The sequence below is a fragment of the Hemicordylus capensis genome, chromosome 4, assembly GCF_027244095.1.
Source record: "Hemicordylus capensis ecotype Gifberg chromosome 4, rHemCap1.1.pri, whole genome shotgun sequence".
NCBI classification, from domain to species: Eukaryota; Metazoa; Chordata; class Lepidosauria; order Squamata; family Cordylidae; genus Hemicordylus; species Hemicordylus capensis.
Genome location: NC_069660.1, coordinates 290,920,318 through 290,939,776, shown reverse-complemented (window position 1 = coordinate 290,939,776; position 19,459 = coordinate 290,920,318). Strand labels below are relative to the sequence as shown.

The window sequence follows — 19,459 nt, the reverse complement described above, 5'->3', positions numbered from 1 at the left end:
CTCTTTAAGGGTGGGGGAGGGTGTACTTACCCCCCTGCCGCATTTCCCACATCAGCGCGTTCATTTTGTAAACCTTTTGGGGAGGCAGGATACCTCCCTGCCGCCCCTTCCCCCAGTCATCAGCAAAAGGCTTCAAAAAGCCTTTTGCACGTGCACACGTGTCGCAAAGATGTGGCGTGCACGCGCAAAAGGCTTTTTGAAGCCTTTTGCCAATGACTGGGGGAAGGGGTGGCAGGGAGGTATCTTGCCGCCCCAAAAGTTTTACAAAATGAACGCGCCGGCGGGGAGGAAAGCGGGGAGGGGGAGTGTTGGAAAGTTAAAGGACTTTGCGCTGTCTCTTGCCTCAGACAGTGGAGGACAGAGTCAGAGGGCTAGAGAGTCAAGACACTGGTCATCCCTTCTCCACTGCTCTGATGCTATCCCTTTTGATATGTAGATTGCTAATCTCAGGGGATTCAACTTCCTTCCTCCTTCTCTCTCTTCCTACCTGGCTACCTATCTGGCAACATGGCAAGCCTCTTGTCCTGCACCATTTGTGCAGAGAGGATGCAGAATCCATCTGCATCCACTTAGATAGATAGATTAGAGATCCTAAATCCTCACTTTCCTATCTAGAATGGAGTTCCTTAATAAATGCCTTTTATATTGATCTGAAACTATGAATTGGCTCCAAGTTACTTTACTCTCAGCACACACGCATGCCTAACTTATCTACCGCTGTGTTTGTGCCTCTGTGCACTCTGCTATATTGAGAAAGGGATTCTCTCACCACAGAGAATTTCCAACAGTAAGTATACCCTCCCTCACCCTTAAGGAGCCCCACACACCATTGCCGGACCGCCCTCATGTCCGGACCGATTTGGAGGCCTTCAGAATGGCCTCCGGACCGGACCAGGCTCATCCCTATACTGAATAGGAACCTTGGTCCATCTAGCTCCGTATTATCTATACTGACTGGAAGTAGCTCTCCAGAATTTCTGGCCAGGGTCTTTCCCTGATCTATCTAGTGGTGCCAAGGATTGAATCTGGGACCTTCTGCATGCAAAACATGTCCTCTACCACTGAGCTATATGCCTTTCCAAATCAAAGGTAGAATCCCTACCATGAAGTTGTTGAAACTGCTGGGTCTGGAAATATTCACAACAAGCAGACCCGGCACATAGCAGCTGCGCTGCTAGTCTATCCCCGCTGCTTCCCCCCTCCCTTCCACCCCAGTCCATTCCCCACCATTTCCCCCTCCCTTCTACCCCAGTCTGTTCCCTGCCACTTCCCCCTCCCTTCTGCCCCAGTCCATTCCCTGTCCTTCCCCAGTCTGTTCCCCGTTGCTTCCCCCCTCCTTCTGCCCCAGTCCATTCTGAAGGTCCCCGTCCTCCTCCTGCCACCAGCAGCTTTCCCTCCCCACCCAGCAGTGCTTTCTCTCCCCACCAGGCTCCCTCCCCCCCCCATTTTCACCTGCCTGCCAGGCTGCCCGCCCGCCACCTCCTCTGCCAGTGCCTGCCACCACCTCCTCACCCCACTGTCTGCCTCCTCTACCGCTCTCCCAGCTCCCATGCCCACCACAACAGCCTCCGTTCGTTCTCTTTCCTTGGAGACTTGTTTAGCCAATCTGTTTGCTGCACCAGCCTCCCGACTGCAGGCCCAGCCAATCCGCTTGCTTTAGAACTCTCCCTGCCGTGCCACGCATGGACCGTCTACCGCAATTAGATAGATAGATAGATAGATAGATAGATAGATAGATAGATGACTAGTTCAATCTAGTTTCCAAATCAGACACAGGCCCTTACTGGACTGACAAATGACCAATGCATTCCTATAATCAGGAGGAAGTAGGTGGCAATTAACATATCTAACATGCATTATTTTTATCAATTCATCATGTAGTTGAGGATTATCTATCTAAATACACAGAAGATATGGCTGGATCTGGTAAAAAGAATAGGATTTCCAGCTCATGTGACTATACCAATCACCCTCCTTTCAACAGTTACTTTAAGAAACTGGGGGTGTGGAATTAAGCATGTACCACAGGGGAACAGACAACAGAATGCTGTAAGCCAGCTTTGAGGATGCTCACATGGCTAGATATTAAATTGTGTCATTTTCCAAAGAAGTCAAATATTAATCCCAGCTGAGCTAGAACATAATTGTCATTTTACTGAACAGTATTTTTCATACAGAGTTTTAGACTCTTAAAGGCCAGAGATCTGAATAATTACAAACTGAATTTAAATTCATGGAGCTGCTGTCATTAAAAACCTGACTGTTAATGCAACAAATCCTTGATTGGTATAAGCCCAATCAGCTAATTTAAATGGTTTTTAGACTGTTTTCAGCTGGGGCCTCCAAATCAACCAAAAAATGTATAAAACAGTTTATAACAATAGTTCAGATCACAATAAAGATAGCAGATAAAAGCAGCATTAAAACAGAAATAGAACTAAACCAAAATGGGAGGGGGGAGCAATACAAAGCATAAAAATCAGAATTTACAATCGAAAAAATATTTGCTAAACACCCAGAGGAGTAATGAGCTCTTTATCTGGTGCCAAAGAAACAGAAGATTTGATATCTTAGTGATTAACCAGTGATTAACTGGTTTTTATTTAATGTTTTAAATTTGCTGAAAGTATGTTTTGTTTTCTCTTTTTGTAAATGTAAATGTGTTGTAGCATTTGGTCAAAGACCATAAATAAATACTAATACTAATATCAGAGGGAGAATATTCCATAAAGGGGCACCACAGCTGAAAAAGTCCTGCTTCAGTTAACTCACTTCTGTAAGGGATAGCAGTCAAAGCAGGGTCTCCAATACAGATCTTCAGGAATGGGCAGATTCACAAGGAAGTAGGATACTCCAGTGTCAGGCAGTGTTCCCTCTAACGGGGATTCCCAGATGTTGTTGACTACAACTCCCATAATCCCCAAGTAAAGGCTACTGCAGCTGGGGATGCTGGGAGTTGTAGTCAACAACATCTGGGAATTCCTGTTAGAGGGAACACTGGTGTCAAAGTATATAGGGCTCTATAAGTTAAAACAGCCACTTGAATTGTACCCAGGAACATACCAGAAACCAGTGGAAGTCTTTTAACACTGTTCTTGATCAGGCCAGTTAATTATCTGGCCCTCATATTAATCTGCACCAACTGAAGTTTTAGAATAATTTGCAAGGGCAGTTACATATACAGGTGAGCCCCAGTATCAGCAGGGGTTCCATTCTCTGCTACTACTGTGGATAACGGAACTGCGGATTCCGAGTCATTGAGTCAATGGGACTCAGGGGTGGGGTAGGTTCCTGGAGGCTCCAAAAAGGTTAATAAACAGTGATAAACGGCCCTCAAAATTGTTTTTAATGTGCCCTACCATGTTCTGCATTGCTCTAGATGTCCAGCAATGCCTCAGCATTTTTGCGCTAAAGATCATGTTGGGTTTTTAAAAAAAACAAATGAGCTATAAAATGGCTCCATTTGACAACATGGTGACTGGAAATTACCTCGAAAGTCACCCCTCAACCCGAGGAAATGCAAAATTAACCCTCTGGGCACAATTTTTCCCCAGCGTATGGTGAGGTTGGCTGTCAATTACCTGACCATGGATACATGGAACTGCGGATGTTGGGTTTGCAAATGGCGAGGTTCGCCTGTACAATGTAGTGCAGTAATCAAGTCTGATTGTTACCAGGGTATAGATTATAATGGCAAGTCTATCCCTCTCTGGAAGGGGCTGCTTATTTACTTAAACCCATTTTTATACCATCCCATACACAAGTCCCTAGGTGGATCACAATCTAAAAGTGTCAACTATTAAAATGTTCCCAATTAAAACAATACTAGTTTACACTAATGAAAGTCATTTCATGTTATAGATGGCTTCGAAGGCAAAGACAGGCAGTAATGGCACCCTCAAGTGCAACCTTGATTCTTCATGAGAATGCAACTTCGTCCAGAACAGGTTGACCACCACACCTGGGTTGATCAAAATATCCACCAGCACTGCCGCCAACTTGTGACTAGAGGTTCACTTGAGAGAGGGAGATTAAAAGGTGTAGGAAACAGTGAAGGAATATGTTGGAGAATGAAAAGAGAAATAGTTCAAGCAGGCAGCAGAAGAGTTTGACGATGAGGTGAAGTGTCACAAGGCTGTTTGTGCAGCAGCTGAGTGAAGTAGGGGTGAGATACGTGTGAACACATGTGTGGGTGGGAGCCAGGTAAGTATACCCAAGTGAGGTTTCTAGACCACAAAAGAGCAAGCAAACAGAGTCCCACACAACCTTGAACTAAGCAATATACTGTGGTATAAGCTTTCACAGGAGAGAACCCACTACATTAGATACTACAGGACTCTCTTTTCTTTTTTGCTACAAACAAGAAAGTTTAGAAGAGGGATACAATTTCACAAAGTCTGAGGAAACAAGGAAGGTTAAGAAAGAAAGAAAGAAAGAAAGAAAGAAAGAAAGAAAGAAAGAAAGAAAGAGTCATTGCAATCTATCCCATACTAACACATTCTTAGTCTGCAAATTAGCTTTATTGTACAAATGCATATATTATATATTTCCTGGATGGATTTAAAAAAGAGATGAAGACAAACACTGACCTTTTAGTGCCAAACATAATGGTAGATGGTTTGTTTCACATTTATGAGATTTCAGCACGCCAAAGTCTTGTTCTAGTTGACCTGGTGGGTTAAGAACAGGACAATCAGGTAATTGTGTTTTTGCGACACAGAACATACATTTTACAGAAAACTTTTGTTTGACCTTGAGCAGGCACTAGATATTTCAGAAGCATACAAAATACTTGCAGCTATAAAAGTATTACTATTGCATGTATGTTGACAAAACAACAATCTACTTTGCAAAGGATCAAGGAATTTCATTTTGTGATTATTATTTTTTTTTTTTACTCGATTGGCTTCCAGTGTTCTTGGGTTCCCCTTGGACAGATTAAGGCCCCATGTGGTTCCTTAGCAGTGCTCCAGAGCCACTATTCCACACTAAAATACTTGATGGTTGCCCAGCTAAGAGTCACTACTGTTGTCTTCACTTTTGCTCCATCCATACTCTTAAAGCCAGTTCAGTGTGCTGTGAACTGTACAGGGCTAGCACAAGGAATCTACAACTCAGTGCACAGCTGCCTTAAGTATTACCAAAACTGCAGGTTGGAGAAGGCCCAGGCAGAGATGGGTTCTCAGGTGCTGGAGTGGCTCTGCATCTCTGCAGCAATGGGCTCTCCTCAATGGGACGGTCAACTCAAACTACTTCTGCAGCCTGGGGCTTTTCCTAGACAATGATAGAACCATTTTCCTGGTTCTAGAGCAAGGCTGCACAGCTGTTGCTGGACTACAACACCCATCATCCCTGACCACTGGCCACTGCGGCTGGGGATTATGGGAGCAGCAATCCAGCATCAGCTGGAAGGCCAAAATTGTGCAGCCCTACTCTAGACAATTGGCTAGTTCTATGGTTTGACTCCTTTGACCCTGATCCCTGGCACAACTCCTAATTCCCACTTGATGACTTCCTATGGCGTAGCCTAACAGCAGAAAATCCACTACTTCTTTATTAAACATAACTGATAATTGAGACATGATAGACATCTATAAAATCATGCACCGTGTAGAGAAAGTTGATAAGAAAGAATTTTTTCTCCCTCTCTCATAACACTGATTGCCAAGAAATTTAGGACCAACAAAAGGAAGTACTTTTTCAAACAATGAATAATTAGCCTATGGAATCCTCTGCTACAAGATGTGATGACAGCCAACAGCTGGATGGGAGGCTTTTAAGAATAAATTCATGGTCTATCAATGGCTACTAGTCTGAGGGCTCTAGGTCACCTCTAGCCTAAGAGGCAAGATGCCTCTTAATACCAGTTGCAGGGGAGCAGCAGCAAGTGAGAGGGCATGCCCTCAGCTCTTGCCTGTGGGCTGCCCTGAGGCATCTGGTGAGCCACTGTGTGAAACAGGAAGCTGGACTAGATAGGCCTTGGGCCTCATCCAGCCGGCCTGTTCTTATGTTAAATTACAGCTGTGCCAAATATTTTCTCATTTGAAAAGTTACTTCAAAAAGTAGTACATTTGATGTGGTAGAACAAGTTACCAGAACATGCTCACTTCACTGAACATTTGCATTGTTCTGATTTTATCTGGCGCTATTTTTACTCCTGACTGCTTCTCAGCATCACTTGCCTTTTTCTTCACCCTCACCATTGTCAGTTTCAATTACCCACATTAGCTGTGTCCTACCCATGTGATTTTGTTTACAAGGATCTATTATGTCATCCCATCCGATGTCACAACTTCGGGTTGTCAATCATTCAGGACTGGCCTGGAGTCCCTAAGCATCAGTATCATACTCCAGGTGAGTACTGAAAGCAATCTTGAGGACCTGAATAGAAAAACGTCGGAATGGGGAAAATAGGAACACAGGAAGCTGCCATATACTGAGTCAGACCATAGGTTCATCTAGCTCAGTATTGTCTACACAGATTGGCAGCGGCTTCTCCAAGGTTGCAGGCAGGAGTCTCTCTCAGCCCTATCTTGGAGATTGTCAGGGAACCTTCTGCTCTTCCCAGAGTGGCTCCATCCCCTTAGTGGAATATCTTAGTGCTCACACATCAAATCTCCCATTCATATGCAACCAGGGTAGACCCTGCTTAGCTCAGGAGACAAGTCATGCTTGCTACCACAAGACCAGCTCTCCTCTGGTTTGGGGGCGGGGGGGATATCTAGGAACAGCTTCAGTTCCTGGAAACCCTGTCACTGGATTAAAAAAATCCCATAGACCCTCACAACCAAAAAGAATAAAATGGCAGTATGGGCTATGAGGCTGAGTACATAAACTAGGAAAAAGACTCTTGGAGGAACAATACTGAAACAGCACGTATGTTTTCAGGATGAGTGAGAGCCAAACCACACCAAAAATGGGAGGACCTTTGTAACAGTCATGAACATGCAACAAAGTCATTTTGGCTCAGACCTACTTGGATCCCTAAATGCCTAGAATTGTGCCAACAATCTCGTCTGTCAACAGGGTATACCCACCAGAAGGGAAGCTTCACCCAACACATGCAAATCTGGTTGCCACAAACATAGGACCACCAGCTCCTGACAAGCATGTGGCCCACACTCCTACACCACCCAACTTCTACCAGAGGGAAGTGTGGCTGCGGAACCAGCCATTGGCAAGTTCACACACCACCACACTGGGACCAAAACGTGCAGCTCACACTGGGAGCACACACTCACTAGGAACCAGCAGTTCTCAGCAACTGGATTTTCCATGTGTCATGTGAAGCTATTCCAACAGCTTACCTTAATACATAACATTTAAACAACATGAATTTAACGCACTTTGCAATTTTATCTCAGGAATCGTTACAACTGGCCTATTATAGTCCAGTATTCTTTCTATATTGCAAATGCAGATGCCAAGACTGGGAGAATAGCAGCTTCCTAGCAAGCTCATGGCTGAAAGAGTATTTGAACCAGAGATGATGGCATGCTCAGGGAAGGAGCACATGCTTTGTATATAGAAGGTCCCAGCTAGCATCTCCAGCAGAACCGTGAAAGACCTAAAACACTACTACCAATCACTACCAGTCAGCATAGACAAGACTAAGTTAGATGGACCAGTGGCCTGATCCACTATAAAGCAGCTTGCCCTATCTAACCCCAACACAGCATGCCTCCAGTGGCTGTTTCTGGTGTCAACCTTATGTTTCTTTTTAGATTGTGAGCCCTTGGGGGACAGGGGACCATCTTATTTATGTATTTTTCTATATAAACTGCTTTGAGAACTTTGGTTAAAGAGCAGTATATAAAAAATTCGTAGTCATAGCTTCATAAGTCTACATGACTTAACAGCTCGCTACCCTAGATCAGGTCTTACAAACTTACTTAGAAGTCAGGCTCCTTTAAATCAATAGGATCTGCTCCATTACAATAGCTTTAGGATCAGGCAATTATTCATTCACACTTGGAGTTGATCTATAAGTAATTTTAAGAAGCTAAGCTTTAAAACAAAGGCTTGTTTCAGTATTTCCAAATTGGCCTCCACCGCTGCAGGTGTCTAAAGAACTTCAACACTTATACCAGTGCATAAGCACAACATACATTGGCTGACATTCACTGCAGTTTAGCCTTGGCAATTAGACTATTTCCAATGAAAGCAGCATGGGTCAAGTGCCCAGTACTATTTTAAGGACATTCACAACATACTGTCTTCACAACAGCCCCACGGCTACTTTTTGTGTGTGCAGCAGACCTCCCAATGTCCTGCCACCAAGGTTAGACTATGCAGAATGTCAGCCAGAGTTTCCAATGCAAGTTGCTCTCTTGAAGTGCACACACACTGGTTTAAGTATATGTGCAAGACTGCTGATGGTGATTGTTAGATGCTCGCAGCAGGATGTGAACAGAAGGGGGGCCAATTGCAAATGCTGGTGTATGCCTATGTAACACACCAGGCACTGGCTACAATCCAGAAGCTGGTGGTGGTGGTGTGCGAGAGAGAATGTAGGATTCCTAACCTAATCAGTTGTCACAGGCAAGTGCACAGATAAATGTTTTGCGAAGATATCATCATGGGGATGGATTTTGTCCCTGCCCCACTCCTCCCCACCTGATTGCTGCTATTGCTAGGATTACATGTGTGCTGAAACGACTCTTCTCTCTCATCTGCAGTTGGTTTGGGATTAAATACGTTGAACATGCAGACCCATGGAAGTCGTAATAATTTCCCCCTTCTTAAAATGTATTGCTTGCAATATGAACAAACACATTCAGGGATTTAGCAATCCCCCCTCCTAAGAAAATAAACCTATCAAAGACATTTAACAATAAGAAATCTCAGAGCAAACACTTTTGTTTGTTAAGAATATTCTCAGATTAAAGTAGATTTGACTGACAGGAAGATTTTGGCTACAAACTCTGTCCTTAATTTGGAAATTGCTTTAGGGAACTTCACATTAGCACAACCATTTCGATGTCATTCCAGGTAAAATGTCTTGTTAGCTCTAGCTGATAAAGCGGCAGTCTTTAAAAAAAAACAAAAAAACCACTGTATCTTTCATTACTCTTCTTTTGGGCAGTGGCATTTTCATCTCAGTTCCTCCAATTTTCAGTGATTTATCATCACAGTTTCTCTTGCTCTCTGTGGAAACCAAGAGCAGAGCTCTTCTCAGCTGACTGTGAATTAAAAATGAATCTCCTTGCAGGAACAATTTCAAGGGACAGCAATGATATCTTGCAAAGAGCAGTCGGCACCCATATCTACCCCCAAATTTGCCACTCTGACTCATCCAACACAGATATAGAATGAACTGCAGCAAGCAGTCCAACACTCACAATAAATTAAGATTGGAGCAGAATTACTAGATCAGTATAAAAATCATACATTGTCGGTACTTATATAACCAACACTATTTCCCTTCCCCATAGTCCCTTTCTATGTTCCAAAAGATTTCCTCCCCCAATAACAGTCTTTCTTACCCTCAGAAATAAGTCATTAACTTCTATGGCGCTTACTCCCAAGTACACGTGCATAGGACTGAAGATTTATTAGGATAATGTCTCCTTGTTTATGCACTGATGCACAACCCTCAACCCACAACATGGCCAAAAGAGATAGTGTACAGAAACGATAACAAGGGTTTATAAACAATCAGGTCACCCTTTACCCACCAGATTAATGCCTGTGACAAGACGACAATGGGAGTTGACAGGGAGTTGACAGGGATGGAGCCAACAGATGTAATCTACTTGCATTTCAAGACAGCTTTTGAGATATATCTGTGTAAGACACTGATAACAGTACAGTTGCTAATAAGTGCCGCCTAATGGGGAAACTCACAATTGGATGATGACATACTTGACCTGACAACTCTCTTAGAGGGAAGCAACAAGTAGTATGTGAAACAGATTTCACTTGACTCCAATCTTTGTTTTATTAGATAGACAGATAGAAGTTTATTCAGTCATTGACCAGCAAATATTGTATTAGATAATTTAGATAAAAACATATACACTGACCAGACTTAGGAAATAGCTTGTACAGGAGTACCTCATTCGTGGGGGTTCAATTCCTCACCTACTAGTGCAAGTAACGGAACTGTGAGTAATGAGTAATTACCAATGGCAGATTTAAGCAGAGGCAGAGTAGGCACTTGCCCATGGCAGCAAAATTTGAGGAGCTGCTCCTCAAATTTTGCCGCCATGACATTTTAAAGGTAATGGGGGGGCTTTCCCCTTGACCCCCTCCCTGCAGCCGCCACTGTGCGACCTTTGCTGACCGTATCCCGCCCCACACAGAGACGGTTTTTAGGGGAAAGGGGGGCTTTCTCCCTCCACCCCTACCTTCACAGCAGTGGGGATGGCAAAAGGCTTAATCCCCCTCCCAGGAATTACTACTATGTGGAAAGGAGGCATAGGTTCCAAAATGGAGGAAAACTACAAAGAATCCTTCCCAGAAATGGCAAAAAAGCAAGCAAACAAACCCCTTACTGTGGTGTGCTCTGTAGGGTCTGTGTGTGCCCAGGAATCCCACCATGAGCCCCAAAATGCCCTGAAATGCCTCCCCTCGAACTGTGAAAAATCATGAGGAAAAGTCAAAATCTGTTTTTGTAAACACAGACACCACAAAATGGCAGGCAGAAGTGACCCCCGAAGTAACTTCCGACCCTCTAGAAACCACAGATACATGGGTTTTAACCTTTTCGTATCTGTGGATACTGAAAATGGGTGTCAATGAGACACCCCACGAATACGCAGAACCACAAATAGAAGCCTACCTTGCATCCCTCAGAGTTGAGGAACTACAGGCCTGTCTCCAACCTTCCGTGGCTGGGCAACACAATTGAGAGGGTGGTGGCCTCCCAGCTCCAGATGATCTTGGAGGAAACTGATTATCTTGACCCATTTCAAACTGGCTTTCGGGCCAGCTATGGGGTGGAGACTGCCTTGGTCGGCCTGATAGATGATCTCCAATTGTTACAGTGGTACATCTGCTGGTAACCTCCAGACTGGATTACTGCAATGTGCTCTATGTGGGGCTGCCCTTGTATGTGGTCCGGAAACTACAATTGGTCAAGAACGCGGCAGCCAGGTTGGTCTCTGGGTCATCTTGGAGAGACCATATAACTCCTGTATTGAAGGAGCTACACTGGCTGCCGATATGTTTCCAGGCAAAATACAAGGTGATGGTTATAATCTATAAAGCCCTAAACAGCTTGGGCCCTGGGTATTTAAGTGAACGTCAACTTCGTCATGAACCCCACCGCCCACTGAGATCATCTGGAAAGGTCCGTCTGCATTTGCCACTGGCTCGTCTGGTGACTACTCAGGGACAGGCCTTCTCCGTTGCTGCCCTGAGGCTTTGGAATGCACTCCCTAGTGAAATAAGAGCCTCCTCATCTCTGACAGCTTTTTAAAAGTCTTTAAAGATGCATCGGTTCACCCAGGCTTTTAATTAATATTGTTTGAATTGTTTTAATGCTGTTTTAAAATATTGTTTTAAAATTTTTAAATTGTTGTGGTGTTTTAAACTTTTTGTTTTTGTTTTAACTAATGTTTTACTTTCTGTTTTTATTTTGTTGTAAACTGCCCAGAGACACAGGTTTTGGGCAGTATACAAATGTAATAAATAAATAAATAAATAAATAAATAATAAAATAGTAGCTCTGTGAATAACAACGTTCTCCTGTATAGTTTGCCAGTACGGTGCAGTAATTGATGTGTTGGACTAAGACTGGGAAAACCTGAGTTCAAATCCCTGCTCAGCCACAAAGCTCACTAGATCTGAGACAGTCATTATTTCTCAGTCTTGCCTAGCTTATAGCAGGTTTCAACAAATTTGTTTTGGCTCTAGGAGAAAGCCAAAAATTATACGAGTCAGACTGCCATCCACTCCTTGTGGGGTGGACTTGCTGTTTACCCCCAGCAATGCCCTCCACTCTTTGAGGTGGACACATTGCTTGCTCACTCCTCCTCCTGATCACATCCGTATGGCTCAAGTAGATGAAGGACTGATATGACCAGTAGAAGGAAGGAGCAACCCACCTTGCCTTGCTTATTCACTTCTGCTCCTCCTAGTCACATCCATCCATTGCCTGGTTTAAATTTATGGGCTCCATGGTGAGTTGGCGCCTGGGAAATGTCAAGCCCTGCCTTACAAAACAGAGGGTGGGAAAGAACCATGTGTGCTATCATAAACTCCATGGAGCACAGGGAAGGATAAAAATAGATATTAATTTTATCACACTTCTTAAGAAATTCATCATGGCAATGTTACCTATGCAATTCTGTGTATAGGTTATTCCCCAATATTCTTGACATATAATTTTTAAATGCCAACTCTTACCTTGTCAGTACACAGTGAGGCTATTCCCAGGATCACTGGGAAGCAGGCTAAGGGAGCTTCACCTGCTTCCCAGTGATCGTGGGAACCACCGGGCCCGCAGGCAAGCACAGTGCTCCCAAGGCTGCTAGCGAATTCCCCTTCCTCTTAAATAAGGTCAACGGAGTGAGCACTCCGTTAACCTCACTTTTTTGCTCGTGTGTTGCTGCAGTGCATGAGTGTCACACACTCGTGCGGGGCATCCTGTTACTTCTGGGGGCCACGCAGCCCCGATCCCCACCAGCTCCATGGTGGAGCTGGCAGTTGTGTGGGAGGCTGATCCCGCCACCCCAGGGCTGCTCTTTGATCGTCTGTGGGGAGAGCGGGCTAAGCCCACTCTCCCCGCAGACCTGATAGAAGCTCTACTTTCAGATCGTGAGAAGAATCACACTTCAAAACCAATGTCCCGAGGAGACTATTGCATTTAGAGAGAGTGGCCAAATGACTGCAGCCAAAGCAATGAACACCTCTCTACCTCCAAGTAAGATGATCTACACCAGACAGTGTGCTATTAGTCAACAGATATGATCTCTAACAAACAGCAACAGAAGCAACGTTTCAAAATCAAGGGACCAGATTCACATATGCTAGTTATTGGCAGCTGAATGCATGGAGTGACTCACTGAAAAACAGCAGTGCATTTTAGGTGATATGAAGATTCTATCTTTTTATTTCTCACATTTATATCCTGCCCTTTCTCAGAGCAGCACACACGGTTCCTTCTGCCCCCACATTTTCCTCACAACAAGCCTGTTAAGAGTTCATCCAGTAGTTCAGCTAGTAAGCTTCACGGCCGAGCAGAGATTTGAACCTGGATCTTCCTGGTTCCCATCTAAGCCTCCTACAATACAACCCTGGTCCTCAAACATCTGTGATAACCCATTCACACATGCAAGTCATCATTGGGTTCCGCAGTCATCCACAGCTAGACATATCTATATAATATTTATTTCCAAGTAATTTTAGAGCCACTTGCCATGTTTAATGTTTATGTGTTTTGCTCCCACAAGTCACCCTTGCATTTAAACAATAAAAATAAGAAGAATATTCACCTAGTCAACCTAATCCTATCTCCAACCTTGCATACAAGGAGATGGAAAGAGGCAGTTAAGCTTAATTGCAGGAATAAATAGAGGATGTATGGAAACTATTTAGGGATTACAGGGGTTTGCAAGGGGTCATGGTGGCAGTATATCTTGCTCTCTTTATTGAACAGGGGGAGAGCAACTGGCCCTATCCATCCCCAGCACAGCGTCCCTCAAGTGGCCATCGCTGGTGTCTGTCTTGTGTTTCTTTTTTAGATTGTGAGCCCTTTGAGGACAGGGAGCTATTTTATTTATTTATTTGATTGCTTACATCTATGTAAACCACTTTGGGAACTTATGTTGAAAAGTGATATATAAATATTCATTGTATCCGTGCATGGTGAACTTTAGCAAACAGGGATAGGTGCCTGTCTCACCAAGCAAAAAGGCAGCTCTCAAGCGGCGACTCCCTCACATTTAGCAGGGGGAGAGCAACTGTTCCTATTCATTTGAACATAGCTGATGCAGGAATCTCCTCTCTCCTCCAGCTTAGCAAGATGCTGAGCTCCTTTGGGAGAGGAAAACACTTCTTCATTTCTCTGCTATGTAAACTGCTTTGTGAGGGTTTTTTTATTGAAAAATGGTATGCAAATATTCTGTACTAATAGGGGAGAAAGCAGAAGCAGGAAAGTATGTGGACATATGAGTGTGCAATTTGTTTTGGTATCCAGAGGATTTTAAATAATATATAATTCTATATATGGAGATTTTTAAGAAATTGTCCAAATGCAGAGTCTGGTAGACCTCTCAAAATAAACCCTTGAAGATATGAAGCTTCTACTTAGTCAAACCATTGGTCTATCTACACTAATTGGCAGTAGTTCATTACAGACAGGCTTTTCTCAGCTCCACAGAGAGATGCCAAAGACTGAATTGAGATCTTCTGCACGTAATAATGAGCAATGGCAGCATCCCAACCTCTTCCAAACTTGTAGAGCAGCCACTGTAACCTTCCAAATCATTCATTTCTTTAGATATAGTAAAATAGTATGAACAGGGCCACCTTTGCCAGCCTAGCAACAGGATGCAATATTTATGTTGACATGGCAATCTTCTCAGAAACACCCCACTGAATAGGTCTTTTCATAATTATAAGCACAGGTAGACTGCAACTGATAAGATTTCAACTGTTTACTGTAGATTCTCAAAGGCACCATGTATCAATTGAGGCATAATCAACTTCTAATCTACATCACAAAACTTCATTCCAGGAGTAAGGAGAGTGCAAAAACAACTGGACAATTGAAATGACCATTGAACTACTTCAAAAGTTTTATGCACGTGATTTTAGTCAATATTTTGCTGGGGGGAAATTCAAGCTGTTGTCAGGGATTTAATATCATTGTTTATTAGGATTGTGTTGCGTTGGTAAGCTTGTTAATATAATCTTCTTACACTGTGGTACCCTTTTATGAATTAATTATTTTATGGCTTGTAGCATGTTCAGTTTAATCATGCATTCTTCATCTTACTAGGCAAGCTTTTACAATTAGATTTTAACCCTGAACACTGCAGGGCTTTTCGATCCTATTAGAGCCTCTCTTTCTAGATTAGGCTGTTGTCCGTTCCCTCAATTTATGCACATATATTATTATTAACATTTGGTTAAACCAAATGTTTAACCAAATCCAGATACACTTACAGATGCCCTCATATCCCCTTGTGCTGCTGGCAACCATTAGGAGTACAAAATTTAGGATACAATCTAAGTTCCAGACAAACTTAACAATCTTTAAGTTAAGCATCTTTAAGAATATGACAAATATTTATTATTATTATTTCTTGTTTACACAGTCAGACAGGTGTTATTGACTGGTTTGTTTTATCCAGACCTTCCCAAGGACCTGGGATGGCTGAATTTTATCATCAATACTGCTGGTTATTATAGATATCGTTTCAAAATATAGGCTGTTCCAAGTAAAGCTGCTTTTTGTAATTGGCTGATGGTGATTTCTGTGGCCCCTATGGTGTTGAGGTGCTCTTCAAGGTCTTTTGGAACTGCACCCAGGGCGCCAATTACCACTGGGATTATTTTGGTCTTTTTCTGCCACAGCCTTTCAATTTCAATTTGTAGATCTTTGTATTTGGTAATTTTTTCTATTTCTTTTTCTTCTATTCTGCTATCCCCTGGTATTTCTATGTCGATTATTTTGACTTGTTTTTTTTCTTCTCAACTACAGTGATATCTGGTGTATTGTGTGGCAGATGTTTGTCTGTTTGTAGTCGGAAGTCCCATAATATTTTTACATCTTCATTTTCTTCAACTTTTTCCATTTGATGGTCCCGCCAATTCTTGGCTACCGGAAGCTTGTAATTTTTGCAGATGTTCCAGTGTACCATCCCTCCTACCTTGTCATGCCTTTGTTTGTAGTCAGTCTGTACGATCTTCTTACAACAGCAGATCAGGTGGTCCACTGTTTCATCTGCTTCTTTACAAAGGCGGCACTTGCTGTTTGTTGTGGATTTTTCTACTTTTGCTCTTATTGCATTTGTTCTTAGTGCCTGTTCTTGTGCAGCCAGTATTAAACCCTCTGTTTCTTTCTTCAAGTTGCCATTCTTAAGCCATTGCCAGGTCTTGCTGATGTCTCATTTTCCACTTATATTGTGCAAATATTGACCATGCAGGGGCTTATTTCTCCATTTTTCTGCTCGGTTCTTGACTTGTTCTTTCTTGTAGGCCTGCTTTGTTTCATTGGTGTTGAATAGTTTCTCGTTCTTGACCATTTTAAGTGCATCTGCTTCACTGTCCTTGATATATTCTTCAAGGCCTCTTTTCTCCTCCTCTACAGTTTGATGGACTTGCAGCATTCCTCTTCCACCTGACCTGTGAGGGAGGTAGAGCCTATCTACATCACTGCAGGGGTGCAGAGCATGATTGATGGTCATGATTTTCCTGGTCTTACGATCTAGCGTCTCTAGCTCTGCCTGGGTCCAGTCTATTATACCTGCAGTGTATCTGATAACAGGTATAGCCCAGGTGTTTATGGCTTGTATGGTGTTCCCGCCATTGAGTTTGGACTTTAGGATTTTTCTAACTCTCCTGATGTATTCACTTCCAATTTTTCTTTTCACTTCAGCCTGGAGAATGCCCAAGTATTTGTAATGTTCTTTCTCTTCCAGGTTCTTGATCTTGCTTCCATTGGGCAGTTCTATTCCTTCTGTTTTTGTTATTTTCCCTCTGTTCATTATTAATGCAGGACACTTACCTAGTCCAAACTCCATTGCTATATCGCTACTGACTATACGGACAGTGTTTAGCAGTGATTCGATTTCTGACTGGGACTTTCCATACAACTTCAGATCGTCCATGTACAGCAGATGGTTGATTTTACTTGATGTATTAGATGTTTGGTATCCGAGGCCTGTTTTGTTTAGTATTTGTGAAAGTGGGGTCATGGCGATTACAAACAATAGAGGGGATAGTGAGTCCCCTTGGAAAATGTCTCTTCTAATGCTAACCTGTCCGAGTGCCTCACCATTGATTGTTAACTGTGTACTCCACATGCTCATTGCTTTTTAAATAAATATCTGAATGTTTTTGCTGACACCAGTTGTTTCTAAACATTTTAGTATCCATGTGTGAGGCAATGAATCAAAGGCTTTCTTGTAGTCAATCCATGCAACGCTTAGATTTGTTTTTCTTCTCTTGCAGTTTTCTAAAATTATTTTGTCAATTAGCAGCTGGTCTTTTGTGCCTCTGGTGTTCGGGCAATTTCCTTTCTGTTCAACTGGAAGCTGTTTGTTAGTTAATAAGTGTTGCATCACTTCATCTGCTATTATCCCAGTTAATAATTTGAACATGGTTAGCAGGCAGGTTATCGGTCTATAATTACTTGGAACTGCACCTTTTGCTGGGTCTTTCATGATGAGATGAGTTTTCCCAGTTGTTAGCCATTGTTCAATATCACTGCCTTTCATAATGTGATTGAACTGTTTTGATAGTTGTTTATGAAGGCTTGTTAGGTGTTTAAGCCAAAAGTCATGCAGTTCATCGTTGCCTGGCACAGTCCAATTTTTAATTTTCTTTGCTGTTTCACTTAGTAATTCTGTTGTTATTATTAGATCTTGCATTTGTTGGTTACATTTTTTGACCTCTTTCATCCAGCCTGCTTTTTTATTATAATCTATTGGATTGTCCCATAATTTCCCCCAGAATTGCACTGTTTCTTCTTTATTTGGTGTTTCTAGGTTTCTTGCAGTTTCTCCTTCTATGCTTTGGTAGAAACGTCTCTGATGCGACTGGAATTGGAGATTCTGCCTGTGTTGTGTAATTCTGGCTTCATATCTGCTAATCTTCTTTGACACTGATGTTATTTGCTGCTTTATTATTTCCAGGACTTCTCTAATTTTCCTTGAATCTAGGTGGTATTTTTGGAGCAGATACTGTTTGGTGTTTTCATTCTTCAGCTTCTTGTCTTTCATATCTTTCAATTTACTAGCATCTGATCTAAGCCTGGAGATTTTATTTTCTAATCTAATCTTCCATTTAGGTGATGTACTGCTTTCTTTTTTTACAGGTCCACTGATCTTATATCCGAGCTCTTGTGTTGTTATTGTTGCTGCACTGTACATTAGTTGGTTTGTTTCTTGCACATTCTTGGTTGTTATTTCTGCAAGTGCAGCACTGACATCTTTTAATGCCTGAGCAAGTTGTTTTTTGGCAACTGTTTTTAGAGCTGGAAGTCGAACCCTGGTGGTTGTTTGGTTCATGTGCTCAGTTACTTTTTGCTTGAGTTCTTGTTGCTTTTCTGTTAAACGGCATTTGGGTTTTTGAGGTGAAGGCAAAGGGGCGGTTGCCTGGTTTTGATTTTGAAACAGTTCAGCAACAGTGGCATCCTCGATTTCCAACACCTCCTCCACCTGCGCCTGAGCAACTTCTTCAGTTGGTGGTAATTCTTCTTCCATATCTTGAGCCTGTGTTGCTCTTTGCAGTTCTTCCAGCTCAACTCCTGTGAATACTTTATTTCTTATTATGAATCTTCTCTGGTCTGCTAGCCTTTGTTCTGTTATTTCTGTGTCTGGATGCTTCTCTTTCCAAATTTGGTACATTCCTTTTAAATAACCTCTTCTTGTTGGACTAGACTTGTAATAGCAGATCATTATTTCCTTGTTGGCATTTTTCGTATATTTTTTTCGGTTAAGCGACGTTTCTTCCAGTAACTTTGCTGTCTCCAGCCCTGGTTGCTCAACTGAAGATCCTGAGTCCTGTTGCCCACTTGCCACCAGATGTCCAGGGACTATAGCATATGGCGTGGTCCTTGTTGACCCGGGCAACGACCGATCCGGTAAAGATTTATTAAAGTTACGACTCACCATATTGTTGATGGGGGAGGCACTCTTTGTCTGGCTCCTCTGGTGAGACCTGTCCAGTATGGTTGGATCTCTGGCATAGCTCTCACCTTCATCAGAGCACACAAGCCCCACAACCATGCCAAGGTAGTTCCTCACTGGGGGTTATTATTATTATTATTATTATTATTATTATTTCTTGTTTAAACAGTCAGACAGTTGTTATTGACTGATTTGTTTTATTCAGACATCGAGTCCTTCCCAAGGACCTAGGATGGCTGAATTTTATTGTCAATGTTGTTGCTGTTGTTATAGATATCGTCGCAGAATATAAGCTGTTCCCAGTAAAGCTGCTTTCTGTAATTGGCTGGTGGTGATTTCTGTGGCCCCTATGGTGCTGAGGTGCTCTTCAAGGTCTTTTGGAATTGCACCTAGGGAACCAATTACCCTGGGATTATTTTGGTCTTCTTCTGCCACAGCCTTTCAATTTCAATTTGTAGATCTTTGTATTTCGTTATTTTTTCTATTTCTTTTTCTTCTATTCTGCTATTTCCTGGTATTGCTATGTCGATTATTTTAACTTGTTTTTCTTTCTTCTTGACTACAGTTATATATGGTGTACTGTGTGGCAGATGTTTGTCTGTTTGTAGTCGGAAGTCCCATAATATTTTTGCATCTTCATTTTCTATCACTTTTTC

General features: G+C 42.5%; 1 protein-coding gene across 2 annotated transcripts in view; it reads right to left on the bottom strand.

The window, feature by feature from the left end:
- OXR1 (oxidation resistance 1) overlaps window positions 1-19,459 on the bottom strand; it is a 377,112-nt gene that overhangs the window by 295,990 nt on the left and 61,663 nt on the right. For both annotated transcript variants that reach the window (XM_053243630.1, XM_053243631.1), the window contains exon 2: window positions 4,590-4,670. In XM_053243630.1, the coding sequence (XP_053099605.1) occupies window positions 4,590-4,606 (17 nt within the window). In that variant the 5' untranslated portion in view covers window positions 4,607-4,670. The remainder of the gene's footprint in view (window positions 1-4,589; window positions 4,671-19,459) is intronic.